The sequence below is a fragment of the Heterocephalus glaber genome, unplaced genomic scaffold, assembly GCF_053883595.1.
Source record: "Heterocephalus glaber isolate CG9 unplaced genomic scaffold, H.glaber_assembly_v1.0 deba00000122, whole genome shotgun sequence".
Lineage (NCBI taxonomy): Eukaryota > Metazoa > Chordata > Mammalia > Rodentia > Bathyergidae > Heterocephalus > Heterocephalus glaber.
The window spans coordinates 34,031,781-34,047,141 of NW_028258138.1; the positions used below are offsets into that span (position 1 = coordinate 34,031,781).

At 33.6% G+C, this 15,361-nt stretch overlaps 1 protein-coding gene across 2 annotated transcripts in view; it reads right to left on the reverse strand.

The window, feature by feature from the left end:
• Positions 1 to 6,002: 6,002 nt before the first annotated feature.
• Positions 6,003 to 15,361, reverse strand: part of Gbe1 (1,4-alpha-glucan branching enzyme 1) — a 284,824-nt gene continuing 275,465 nt past the window's right edge. For both annotated transcript variants that reach the window (XM_087213932.1, XM_087213936.1), the window contains one exon: positions 6,003 to 6,734. In XM_087213932.1, the coding sequence (XP_087070058.1) occupies positions 6,678 to 6,734 (57 nt within the window). In that variant the 3' untranslated portion in view covers positions 6,003 to 6,677. The remainder of the gene's footprint in view (positions 6,735 to 15,361) is intronic.

Sequence of the window (15,361 nt, forward strand, 5' to 3'; positions counted from 1 at the left end):
AAAAAAAAAAGAAAAGAAAAGAACAGTGATATGCTGATGAGTCATATCACAAAATATAGTAATGATGAGGTAAGATAACCAAGGAAAAGAGTGAGAAAGTGAGAGTAAGAGTAGAAAATGGTGAAGAAACAGTGTACATTCCCTGGTGTAAGCTCTCTGCTAAATTACAAGGAGTGAGCTGGTGCTCAACAGAGTACAAGCTACTGCACCATGCAGTTTGGGTTCAAATTCCACTCTTATTCCATCAAAGACATCCAAATGCAATTAAGAAAACAGATAAATAATACAACAGAGAAAGCCTTGTTTTCCTTTTACTAGAACATGTTTGCAGTACATGATTACATTTATTATGTGAAGTTGGTATATGTAAATAACAACTCTTAATTTTTTTTGTTCCCTATCCCTCCCAACTCTCCTTACTCCTTCCAACTCTTGAAGATCTCACTGCTTCCTATTATCTATCTTTTATTTTGGTCTTTATACATATTTTGGGTTTCTCATGTAAGAAAAACCATGAGGTATTTATTTCACTAAATATTATGGTCTCAAGGTACATCCATTTACCTAGTAATGCCTCAAGTTTATCATCTTTTATGGCAGAATAGTACTTCACTGTGTGTAAACACCACACTTGCTTCAATCATTCATCTGTTGATGGGCATATAGACCGTTTCCAAGATTTGGCTATTATAAATTGTGCTACTATAAATATGGGTATGCATGTATAAATGTAATACCATGACTTCAGAAAACATCCAGAAGAGAAGTAGTTGAGGCAAATGGAATTGCTAGTTTTAGTTTTGGAGGAATCTCCACATTGATTTCCAAAGTGGGTCATACTAGTATAGATTCCCACCAACAATGTAGAAGTGTTTCTTCCCCATTACATCCTTGTCAACATTTGGCATTATTTGATTTCTTGATAAAGGCCATTCTTTCTGGAGTAAGATGGTATCTCAGTATTTTTAAAATCTGCATTTCTCTAATAGCCAGTAATGTTGAAAAATTGTTCATGTATTTATTGGCCATTTGTACCTCTTATTCTAAGAAGCGTCTATTCATTTTGGTTGCCAATTTTTTTTTGATTGGTTCTTTTATTTTGGAAGGTCTAGTTTTTTGAGCTCTTTGTATATTATAGTTGTTGTTCCTCTAGGCAAGGACTTTCTGAACCAAATCCCAATAGCACAAGAAATAATACCAAAAATCAACAAATGGGATTATATCAAGTTAAAAAGCTTGTGCACCTCAAAGGAAACAAGTGAACAGACAACCTACCAAATGGGGACTTTTGGCAGTTATTCCTTGGAAAGTCATTTTTTGACCCTTGATCTAGAGATCTGTAATGATTTTTTTGTGGAAACAGCATGAAAGACAGCAAAGTACAGTTTGAATAAGCACAATCCTAAACTCAAAAACAGATAGTAATCATCATTTTGCAGAGTTTGCATAGCATTCAGACTAAAAAGTCTATAAAATGTCCAACAGCAGGCACAGCAACAAGAAAGCTCTCGATACATGGTAGCCAGTACATTGTGTCTTTAAAAACATATGTATTTGGGGGCTGGGGATTTGGCTCGGTGCTGCCACCTGCCTTGCAAGTGCAAGATTCGAGTTTGTGTGTGTGTGTATTTGGAAAAGATTTATATATTCTATTGGTTTTTCTAAATTGAAAAGTCCCACTGAGTGATACCTACTTTTCTTAAGAAAGAACAGACTATGTGTATGTGTTTGTAGGACCCCTAAATCATATGATCAATTTTAACCAATAATTAATGATATGGTTAAGGGGATTCACAGAATAAAATTACATACAGTGTTTTTAACCATTTATACTGCTTGATTGAATCAAAGTGAGAATACAAGCCCAGTTAAAAAGAACCTTGGGATGTAAATAAGAAAGTGATAAGGTAACTTCATTTCTCCCTTCTTTCTAGAAGAAAAATAAAAGACATAGGAGAAACATTCTCAAAAGCAATTGAAATATACACAGCATTTCACTGCAAACATTTGGACACTTCTTTAAATCCAAATAAAATTTAGATTTTGTTTGTAACAAAACCAAGTTAAGTACCTGAGTATTAGCAATACAAAAAGAGATCAAGATATTCATTCATTTGAGATAAATACTGGAATCTGTGAAATTTGTGTATATTCAGCTAATCTACAAATTATGTATGTGTGTATTCACATACTCATATATACATTATAAAACCATGTATTAGATGAGTTTTCCCACATATTTTCAGCATTCTCCTATTTTAATTTATGTAAGTATTTATAAATAATTTGAAAATTTGTATCATTTCATTTATATCCTTTGTCGCAAAGTAATTTGGTGTGATACCTTTTTTTTTTTTTTGGTTGCTGATTTTCTGCTTTGCATTGTGTTACTGTAAATGCCAGAAAACTGTCAACATTTTAGATCACTGGTTAGTATTTCTCCCTTCTTCAAAAAATTAATATTCAGTTGTACAAATGCTTACTTAATGAAGAGGTGTGCTTCTGATGAGAGCAGGCTTTCAGGCCAAAGTATGATGCATTAAACTATCTCTCTAAATGTGAGTTCTCTCTTTCAGTTCCCAAGATGCTGCTGTCATTTATCCTTCTTCCAGTGGCCTCTTTTAGGCTATGAGTTAAGGGGAAGACAGAAAGGAATGGAGATTCTCAACATTAGTTGCTGAGCTCCTGCTGCTATTTCACTTAGTACTGAGGTTATATTGCCCTTTTGGTTAGTACGAAGAGGTTGTGAACTTACATTCACAAGGCTGGGTTGCACAGTACAAAGTATTACAATAGCTGAAAAGGCTAAGGGGCCACTACATTGACCACAGGGGAAAGAAATTCACTGAGACATTCTTGTATACTAGAGAAAAAGGTAATATAAGCAAACAAAAGTAGTGACGGGACTGGAAATCTGCCTCATCTGTAATGGTGGAGGAAATGCAAAACTCAGGTAAAAAGTAGACCACACCTTATCTGAGGTTACAGATAACTTAGTGTAGAAACCCTGAATGACAGACAAGTGATGGAGACACTTGCACCCCTGATAATAAACTTGGAAGGTGTCTGGAGTCACTGACTCACTATCCAAGTATCTAGCTATTGGTTAACTAATGACATTTATAGAATCAACGGCAATGCCCCTGCCCTTTCACTGTAATTTCCTTGAAACCTGGATAGGAACAGTCACTGAATGCTTACTAAAATGAGGCACAAGGAATACAGTAAGTTGAATGAGGGTATTCTGTCCACTGTACCACACTTCTCAGGTAAAATAGCCTACAGTCCACACAACAAGGGCCAAACACCTTTCTGATCAAATAGAAATTATGGGAAAAAAATCAAGTCATAAGTAAGCTTCCAAATGTTGTGCCCTTTAGCATAAGCATATCTAGTACCAAAAAAAATTTTTATATACATGAACATTACTTTCTCTGCAAGATTTTTGCCAAGAGTTAAATCCTGATGTAAAGTTTTAAATTACAGAGACAAAAGCACTTATAGCTACTGTATCTTAATTCTTCACAATACCAATTAAGAAATTTTGCCCAAAAGTATGAATGTTTCTCTGCAATACTCTACAAATCATCAGTAATAAGATAATACAGCAGAGAAATTAGTAGGGAGTTCATTTGATTCTTTTCCCCATAAAAGCTGGCTTTAGTGAGAAAATTTATCTACATTTCAATTCTAACACATTGTGAATGATAAGTGAACTCCACTGAATAAAGGACATGACATTGCTCTGCTTCAGATTTCTATTTTCTTTCATCAGAATATTTTACCTAGCAAAGTTCACAGCTCAGTGTTCATCCCCTTATGAGGAATAGATAAATGAACTCCACCACTCTGAAGAACCCAAGTTCAGAGCACGACTCAAAATAGGCAAAAAGAAATAGTGTGAAAAGCACAAGGCCAGCTAGAATGCTGCTTCACCATTTTGGCTCCTATCAGATAGGTCAGCTCCCACACCCAAACAGGAAGAGCAACAGCAAAGCTGTTTTTCATTGCTTTCATTGCCAAAGTCCATGGCCACAGGACCAGAGACAATGAAAAGATATCTGTCCTGAAGCTAGAAGCTGATTTGAGAGGAAAATACATTACCCTTCATTGTTTTCCCCTGGATCTTTCTGCATGCTCTTGCGTATTATTTGAAGAATAGGCTCCTTATTCAGGCAAGCTCCTGTACAGTCCTGCGTAGTGATGGCTATAGCCCTGATGGGCAACAAATGTTGGACTGCTATTGCTAAGGGGAGCGCTTTAGTCAGAGGAAAAAAGAATACTTGCATTCTTTACAGTTGCCATGAGAAAAGTCAGTTTATTGTCACCAGTTACTTTTTGAACTTGAGGAACGTGGTGGCTAAATTCTGCATTTTATGTTAGAGATAAATATATCAGCTATGAACAAGGCAAAGTGAGAAATATCAAACTTACAGAAGAGAAAATATGAGAGGCATTGACTCTCAGAATTCAAGTGGAATAAAGTGGGGAACACTGTAGGAAAAATATTTACAATTTGATTTTTGGCTACTACAAAATCCTATTTCTGAGTAGGATAATATCAAACTAAAATACTATTATCAGCATTGGAGGAAATCTCATTTTGGATAATAAAGCAATGATTAGCACTTATTTGCAAATATCAGAAAATGATTCAAAGAAATCTGTAGTCATCTGTTTTTTAAGACATAAAAATTAAACAAAAATACTCTCAAAAAGTCAACAAAGATGAGTTAGTCTCATTTCTTATGTTAGCAATAAGCACATCAGAGGGAAAAATAGTTATATATCACTGATATAAAAACAAAAGTCCTATAGTGAAATATACTAGCATATTAGAATGCTCTATAAAAAAATGTCCATACCACGAGAGAGAAAAAAAACTCTGCATTTGATTTTGGACTCTTAATATTTTATTTGTTTGCCTATATTATTATAACGACTACCAAGCAACACAGATTTATTACTCTTCTTGGTGTGTTTGTGTAGTGGGCATTTGAGAAGGGCAATTAACTTACATTACATTGGTAAAATCTAACTTTAGACTGTGAAATCTAAAGAACATTTTGCAAAGTCAACCAATATACTGGAAATATAGCTATCATGACTCTGGTCTTTTAACACTGCCACAAGGGTCACAATGAAAAGAAAATGTATTCTGGATGCTAATTTCATGTCATTTAAAATTATCTTTGACAGAAGAATTGCATATCACTTGATACACAATAAATGCAAGGGTAAGTAATTCTAAACCAGAACACAAAACATCATGGGTACATGTGTTGTTATTAATGGCAGGTAGACAACAGAGATCATGGCAGTGCTAGGATATTAATACATCTCTGTAAAGGGGAAAATACCATGGGTGATTTCAGTGATGTTCCCATGCATACTCTCATCATCTGACATTGTTGAGTCTTTCAGGAAGTCAAACTACTATTTTATTTGGAATTTGAAGTAAAGGACACATTCCAGGCCTAAATATTCTAGGATTTACTTAAAATAGTTTAAAGATGATAGTTAATATCTCATCCACCACTGAGTTTTTAAAGAAGTATTCATTATTAATCATAAAAAAACCAACCAGCCAAACAAACAAAACCACCAAGTAGCTATATTGATATTAGGGGGAAAATGTGATGTTTAAAATAACATTACAGGGATCATAATTTCTCAAGTATGAGTGAACTAAATATCAGTGATGTGAAACCTTTGACTCACTGTTTAATAACTGAAGGGCAGTATCCTGATGAATCGAAATAGTTAATTCAGCTTCTAGAAGTGCTCAGATGTAGTGCTGAATAGGGTCTTAGACATAAGAATTGGTTAATATGATTTTAAAATACAAGATGCTTTCCCAAAAAAGACAAATAATTTGCTTACTAGACCATCATGCACATGTGAACACATGTGGGAAAGCTGTCAGATCTGAGAACAGGTATGTTAATATTCATTCCAAATCAATCCCTACAATAGGACAGCAAAATAAACAGAAGCAAAAGCAATTTTGCAAGTTTTTTAATTGACTGAAAGAAAAAGACATTTTCTGATATGCTACAATTACCATTCCAAGTCTTCAGAAAACAAAATAGTATGTGAACAGATCATAAGATACTTAATGCAAAGTGAGGCATAGATAAGTTCACAGGCATGGGCTTTATATTACCTTTGATACAATTCTTAATTTTATATTATTACTGCTATATATTTATTACAATATTTTAAAACACAATTTGAATGAAACCCAGAGAAACAAACTTGGCATCTCATAATTTAGACAAGTAGATACACATAAGGCCACCAACTATCCATCTTAAAAGATGCTGTATACATTCAACAGAAATAAATGTATATCATATATAATTCAAATTTGAAATTAAAAGGATTAAATGCTTACCTAGGAAAGTAAAATGTTTTTAAGACATACATTATACTTTATTTGAAAATTCTAGCTGCTCGGATGACTTGAAAATACAGATCCTCAAATTTTAAACATACCACTCTCTGTACTTCTTAAAGAAAAGCTTGATATAGTTGCGTCTATAATACTGAATTTCAATCTGACATTTTGGCTCGGTAACTGTATTTTGAAAAGCTTACATATTATAAACTCTGTGACAATAAGAACCACAAAGAAAACACATATCTGCAAGTAGAGGAGTTGAAATCAGATCTCTTCAGTTTGGCAGATCCACATTCTGAAGGATGAGGGCCACGCGGCTTGGAATGTACACCTAGGTCAATACAATCATTTCAGTGAAATTGAAAGAAATACTGAACATGCTGTCATTATGTCAAACAACACAGACATGACACAGACTCATATTTCACTAAAGGTACAGTTATTTTCACAATTCTACCGGTTCTTCAAAGGCTCAAGATCACACACACTTCCAGCAGCTCTGGCAGCAAGGTAAGAGCACTTTAAAGCAATCACCACAAGAGGGCTCCCTACTATGTACAAAAAAATGTACATCATACAGGAGACATCATAAAGGACACTCTTACTGCCATATTTAGGCACAATCAGGTAGTGAAGGAAGGCTGCTTTAGAGTTCACAATGTTACTCTACTTAGATGGATAAAAGCAAAATACAAAGCTTGGCTTTGCCTCAAGACACTTTTATAATACCATTCTTTTTTCTTCCCATTTAAAGAACAAAAACTGAAATATAAGGGTTTTAGGCTCATCTTTACTTTAACCCAACCAAAAAACTTGTGTTTCCCTGTGAAAAAGAATACACATCTCTTCAATGCCCTGTACAGCTATGACTCAACTCCTCCTTGCCTATGTCTGACCTCCCAGCTCATCTGCCCATTTGTCTCTTCTTTCATTTACTGAGCCCCAGCTACTACAGCTCTCCAGTTCCTTAAATATTTCAAACTCTTCCTTTCTGAACCTTTGTCTATAATGTGCTTTCTGCTCCAAACACTCTTTGCTTTGCTTGTTTCTATATAGATGTTCAAAAACCATAGGTCCAGTTGTAAAGAAGGATACATTTGAGTCATTTCTAGGAAAACTGATACACCTTGCGGCCATAATGCTAAATGAAATAAATCAGACACAGTTTAAATATCTCATAGTATAAATAATTTAAATAGCAAAATAAAAGATAGATATAGTAATAGGAAAAAGGAAGACATTTTTGAAGTAGGAAACCTAAGTATAGAGGGACTGGGGAGGGAGGTAAAAGCATTAAGATTGGATATAAATATGAGTAAACTACCCATGATGAATGTATTCATTATGTATTGCAAACATGTACTAGTAAAAATTCCAGCTCCTTGGTGAAGCTTTCCTTGAAAATCCCAGATACACTTCATTTTCGATCATAGCATCTGTTTTGTCTTTCCCATGGACTACGAGATTTACAAGGATAAAGGTCATATGTCTTTTAATTTCTCACACTTAGCAGGTGTCATTGGACAAAGCAGGTGTCAGTGATGTCTAAAACAATATCTAATGAATAAAGGAATAACAGTGGATCAATGTGTGCAAATTTCAAAGATATCCTCTAATATGTTTATATCTGAAATAACTTTTATAAAGTTTAGGTGATGTAAACTTGAAATCTTATCTATGTGTTATTCTATGTACAACATACTTAACTATTAACAGTTACCAGTTATTCTCAATATTTTGACAATCTCTCTGCATTTCTGACTTTATTATTTTACCATATTTAGTTACTTTAGCTTTAAGCAAAAGCTTGATGGTTAAAAAAAATTAAAAGTGTTTTTTAGAAGAGCTTAGAACAGAATGGAGGATGCAAAGCAGGCATAGTTTTAGGAAAAAAATAAAACAGCTGATTTTCACTGAATGAGACTTGTATGTCCAAAGCACCCTAACTTTACAAATGAACAAAATGCTTTCCTATCAGGTACCTGCAAGAAATGTGTGTGTGTGTGTGTGTGTGTGTGTGTGTATCTATATATATCTATATCTATCTATCTATCTATCTATCTATATATATATATATATCTCAGATACCATAAGGTGGTTAGTTTTGAACATCAAACCTTAAAAGTAATTTTAAAATGTTAGCATTTTAAGAAACTTATGGAATGTAATATGTAGAGAACAATTTTTCTAATCTTCAACTAAATGTGATAGTGATTTAGAAAATGATATTCATCTGAGAAAAATGCACAAATGTTAACAAACACTATGTAGCTCAATGACTTCCAGTCTGGTTTGAAATCAAGTATCTCCAAAAAGATAAATATTAAATCCCTATAGTCATTACGTGTAAGGAAACCAGATATTTCAAACCTACAATCTGTTTCCCCATAATTTGCACATTGTATTTAATGCCTTACAACTTTTAAACCACATCAGAATTTAATTCCTAAAGTAATTTCTTCTGTGTAGAGTTTTCTCTGTGAGATAGGTCAGATGGTATGAGACTGATTCAACAAAAAGAAGGAGGAAGTATCCACAAAGAATACAGAAATATTAACATTACAGGCAGGCAGATGCAGGCCAAAGGCTGGCATATTTCAAGCTACAGACAAAAGCAACAGAGACCAAAAACAGGAGAAAAAAACCAATAGTCTGATCCATCTTAATCCTTCCCAAATTCATCAAAATGAAGCCAAATTAAGACTGATCTGCCCTTATAAAGAACAGGCTTCCAAAAGAGTTTCTCATATACTCATTCAAGGAATTAATTTATATAATTAGTCTTAAAGATAACAGTTACTGGGGATTAACTAATTGGTGAAACAGTAGATTCTAATTGTTCTGATTGCTTTTTCCGTAAACAATTTAAAACTGAAGATCAATTTAAATTTCTCACTTGCACCAGAAACTGCACACAAAAATTTCAGTTTTCTCTATATTAAAAATGTTTGTCTGAAGCAGGGTTCCTCTTTCTCCACAGCCCCACCAACATTTGTTATGGGTTCATTTCATGATAGCAGCCATTCTTTGTGAAGTAAGGTGGAATCTCAGCATTGTTTTCATTTCCATCTCATGAATGACCAGTGATGTTGAACATTTTTTCATATGTTTATTTGTTGTTTCTACTTCTTTGTCTGAGAAATGTCTGTTCATTTCAGAGGCCCATTTTTGGATTGGGCCTTTAAATTTGGGAGGTCTGATTTTTTTAAAGTTCTTTGTAGATTCTAGATAGTAGACCTTTGTCTGAGGAAAAGCAGGTAAAGATTTTTTCCGACATTGTGGGTTGTCTCTTCATACTGCTGGTGGTTTCTCTTGATGTGTAGAAGCTTTTTAATAAGGAGAGATCCCACTTGTTGATTGTTTGTGCTAGTTCACGGGCAACTGAGGTTTTGTTCATAAAATCTTTTCCTACACCAATGTCTTCAAGAGTTCTACCTAACCTCTGTTCCAGCCAGTTCAGCGTTTCTATTTTAATATTTAGATCTTTAATCTATTTCGATTTTAGTTTAGTGCTAGTGGGAGTGTAGACTGGTGCAACCACTGTGGAAATCAGTATGGAGATACCTCAGAGAACTAGGACTGGAAGTCCCATTTGACCCAGCTATTCCCCTGCTGGGTTATCTTCCCCAAAGAATTAAAATAATCATGCCACAGTGATATATGTGCATCCATGTTCATAGCAGCACAATTTGTAATAGCTAAAACTTGGAAGCAGCCCAATTGCCCATCAACTGGAGATTGGATAAAGAAAATGTGTTTTTTTTTAAATAAAACAGAGTACTACTCAACCATAAAAAATGAGAAATTAGAGACATTTATAGCTAAATGGATGCACATTGAGGCGATACTCTTAAGTGAAATAAACAGGACACACGTGTGTAAATACTGAAGAGTTTCTCTAGTGTGAGAAACTGAAAGTGTAAATAAGGACTAAAAGGTATAATAGATAATGTGAAATAGGAAGAAAAGGGGCAAAGGGGAAGGGGAAGTGGGAGGGGTAGGGGGAAGGAAAGAAGGGAATGGAATTAATATGAGAAAATGAAAAAATGTAAACAAAACCTTTGTAAATGGGGAGGAATGGAGGGTTTGAAGGGAGGGCAGGGGAAGGGGGAAAAAATGAGAACCAAGAGAGATTATGTAAAGGTGCAAATTTCCAATGATGAATGTCATTATATCGTATGCCTAAAATGTACCAATAAAATAATATTTTTTAAAAAAATCTTTGTCTGATATGGTATTGTCCTATTATACTGATAAAGGAACTTTTGATAAGTCCAGTTTCCTGATAAATTTGCAATGAAACACATAAACAGGCCTAGGACAAATAATGGCAGGTTCTTTCAGTGTGTGGATAGTGATACATCAGGAAAACCCCATCAATCTCCTATTTGGATCCTATGAATTATGACATCTATTCTGGTCCCTAACCTTATGATAATTTCACGAGTGGAACATAATAATAAATATATACTGTACTGACAGTCTTAATCTCTTTGGAACTTTTGATATTTTAGCTAGCTTATATATGATAGTTAAATAAAAGAGTGCCAGTAGAAGTTTAAGTTTGCAATATATATGCCAAGTTTTCTTTTTTGCATTTAGTGCTTTAAAAAATGCTCCAAGAACTCTAAATGATGATGCTGGTCGATTTTATGTAAGGAGTCTTATATTGCCAATTCCAGTCACACTTAGAGACTTCTTAATACTATCAGCATAGGTACTTCAGTTGATTATTGTATTATAGCATTAACAAGGATATTATGTAATTATATTTTTTTACTGCAGTGTTAATTACCAGAATGTGTTTACGTTGCTTTAAGGTTTATGTGGTATAAGCAACATGAAAGAATTTCCCCAAGCAAGTGATTTTTCTTAACTATGACTATGTAATTTTGAGTTTTCTTCTTTATTAGAGTTTTTCATATATAAACAATTTTCTAAGTAGTTAGGGAATGACTACCAATTATACTCAATAACTAATAATACGCAGAACTAATCCCTATGAGGAGACAATTAGAAACATGAACATTTTGGGATCCCTAAAATTCAGTGTTAAATTTTGGCTGCATACTCTAACATTTTATAATTTTAATTGAAAAGCCAGTTTTGATTCACAGAGTAAGAAAAAAGAAACATGAACATAACTAGACTGAAATATAAATGCTTAAATATAATTAAATAGAACAATTTATAATTTCAATTTCTCACATACAGCAAGCGCTATTGGACTTGTATGTTACACATAATACATACTGGTAAACATATCTACCTTGTATATTTATTAGCCTTGCTCTAAAGATTTGGCAATAAGGATCACACTTTGTATATATGAGACAATATGGCTATATGTTTCATTTTTGCTATCTATATTCATCATCAACTTATCTGAAGGAAGTAGAATGATGCAGTAAAAACCAATTCCTTTACTAAGAGTCAAATGCATGCTAATCTATTCTGTTATTTTGACTATAACATCATAATTACTCCAGTAACTATTAGTGTGGCTAAAAAGGTAACTGATCACACAGTGATTTATTATAGTATGTCAACCAGGCAAAGTGTTATTTTTCTCTAGGATCATATCGAGTTGTAAAAATTATTTACATAATTTTTGAAAACAAGTGTTTCGCAAAGAGAAAATTTTTAAACAAGAAAGGTTTAATACTACAAATGCTAATTTCTAAATCTTAGATGCTGTTAAATTTAGCAAGAACACATTCAGATATAAAATTGGTAGGATGAAAACATTTCTCAAAATATATCAGATCTTTTAAGTCTACATACACTCACTTTATGTAGAAAACTTTTACAACTTATTTTGAAAAATGAAAGTGACATATGAAGTAATTTTATTCTTCATATTTATATGCTTTAGGTAACAGTACTTAGAAAAAATTCTAACTCTCATTACTTTGTGTCAGGGGAAAGTGATGCTAATAATTGTTTCTGTGTAGAAATGTATAATCTCATCTAACTTAGAAAAATAAGAAAAAAACTTGAAGAATTAAGAACTTTTCAATTAAAACAATAAAAGATTTTTGTAGCTAAGTTAGAGCTAAATACGTCCAAACTGTTAAACGGTATTTTCAAACTTAAAACTAAGGGACAATAAAAGATGCAACTAAGCCAAATCCCATATTTAAACTAAAAATCTACTTTTGGATCCTCAAATTTAGATGTGAATAAATATATCTCTTATCAATAGGAACCTTAACTGGCAAAATAACGATTGGTAAATCTATCGCTTTACTCATATTTTCATTATTGAAACACATCAATTGCTATAAAGAAATCTAATTCACTTAAGTTTCAATAATCTCTTGCCTCCCATTTGTGAAGCCTTCCCACCCCACATGCACAAATTAACATTTAGGTTTGTGTATCAGGAGCCAAAATAAAAGGAAATGATTATGATAAAATGAAGTTTTCAGTAACTGATAGTAAAGCAAAATGGAGAAGTCCTGCCCTACCACTTTTTGGCATTTGCAAGGTACTCTAACTTTAATAAAAGTGCTTCAATGGTTGTACCTGTGCAGTTATCCCCTGTCTTCATGGTTTCAACTGAAGGAGCTCAGAGACAATGCTAGGGCTCTACCTGCTGATACTGCAGCAAGGATGGCTATTTTAAGATTCCTTCAAGCTCTGTTTGTTGCTATCTTTGAAAACAGATTTGATACTTCTTCAGCAAATCCTTTGGATTATTGAGCTTGCAAATTAAACTTTAGAAAATGCTTGTACTAGTTATCCTGGGCAGAAATTTAATGGAAGAGCTAAAAGTTTTACTTGTCCTCCCTTCCTCCTTTTAGTCTACGAGTGTGGAAGGCAGGCTGGATATCACTGGTAGAGATATGAGATCTATAGCACTTTGGGTCATGTTTAAGAATTTGACTGGATTCTAACATATATGAATTCAATTTAATAAGGAGATCATTATAATAAGGCATTCCTGTATAGCTACTTGTTCATGTGCTTTTTTCTCCCTTTGGCTCTTTGCAGGAATATTCTAGCAAGAAGAAAACCTGTTTTCTTGGATTTTCTCTATTTTACTGGTTCATTAGGGATCCCTTCTTCTGATATTAAAGCTAGTAAACATTTCTTCTGGGGCCTAAAGACTTATTAAATGAGCAATTCTTGAAGCACCTGTAGTCATTGAAAACAAGATGCTGCTTCTGGAAAAACAAGGCTCTTATTTTCCTGGCTGAGTTGGATCAGAATTCTATTACCAGCAGTGGTTAAGCTCTTTTCTATTTATTCTGTGCTTATGGTACTGTATTCCTCTATGTGTTATTGAGACTTAGGAAATATTCCTTGTGCTACCGGCTAATTTAGAACTACACATTCCATGTTTGTGAGATCAATTCAATTAGAGCTCAGAAAGTAATCTCCTGACTGCTGCTGCCACTGCTTGGTTGATTGTTTTAATTATGGGAGAATAGTTTTGCTACCACAAAATCAAAAGGATGCTATTTTCTGTCCAACCACAAAAACTGTGAGCCTTTATCTAAGATTAAAATTTTCCCAAAGTTGAGAGAAGGTATTTTTAATCATGTGCCCTCAAAGCATTTAGTGTCTTGCGGTGTTTAAAATATCTAAACAATTATTAAATGGCCTCAGAGATGATAACTTTTAAATATACATGCAGTAACATTTTACAGTTTCTAAAAAAGTTGGCTATGTTTCTAAATTTATGTTTTCTGAGACTCTCTTGCAGTAGGGAGGATGCTATGCTTAGTCTTCATTTTACATATGAGGGAAACTGAGGCACACAAATGATATATTACTCAAGTTTTCAAAGACAGTAAATGGCAGACAGGGTAGTATATCCCAGGTCTTTACCATGACATCTGTCATCTTTTCACCATAGCATCAGGACCCTGTCTGTAATCAAAATTTGTTGGTCTCCATAAACATTCAGGAAAGTTTGCTACATAAGAGTTTGGCTAAACCTTTAAAGCCCCTTTCAGTCTAGTTCAGTTTGTTAAAAAGTTCAGTTTTATTGCTGATCCCCCATAATTCCTCTTTGTGAGCTGAACATCTTTCCTAACCCCTCAAGAGTTAAAGCGTCTTTAAGCCTTTTGTTTAGAGTTGAAAGGTAATTTTCTTATTGACTACTTTTTTATCAATCTTACATGTCAAAATTGAATGTTCTGATAAACTATAACAATAATTCTTTGGAGAAAAGGTAATAGCACCTTTGAGATCGATCTCTCTTAATAATATTCATGCACCTCTGCATGTATCTAAAACTATAAAAATGTCATCATCAATACATACTCATATGTACACACATACATTCAGGGTAATACCTAACTCTGCTGTGGTCACTGCACTTTCCTAATAGCCTACAACCAAACAACTTAATCTTTGAAATGCACTGTTGTCATTTACTTTATGGCACATCAATTCTGTATATAACACAGCAGCTGACCTAGTGAAGGGTTGGCGCCACTATAAGAGTTGAAAAAATAGTAGGAAAACAAAAGGTCCAGGAGCATCATAATATATATTCTTATGCTTAACATACATAATTTTTGAAAAGTGAAATAATTTATCAAGTTTGGAGCTTTAAGAGCAAAGATAAATCCATGTATTTGTTCAATAATTCCTTCCTGAGGTAATGGATGTGAAGTAAATCTTTATCTTAAAAAAGGCGGGGTGCAGGTCTGGGATAAAGAAATAGATGGAAAGAGTGAGACAGCCATATAAGCAGCCATATAAAGAAGAAAGGAAGATAATGTAATGCAGATTTGGACTTGAGTATACTATAAGACCATAAATTAAAGGAAGAATTCCCCAATCTAAAATTGGAGAATTCTGTATCTTTTTAAAAAAATTAAATATAGTAGTGTAAAACAACATTCTACCATTTGTGTCAAAACCACAATGTAAAAATTGGTTATATGATAAAAAGCTTTCCTCAGTAATATAACTACAGACATTTAAAACTAAAATAAACCC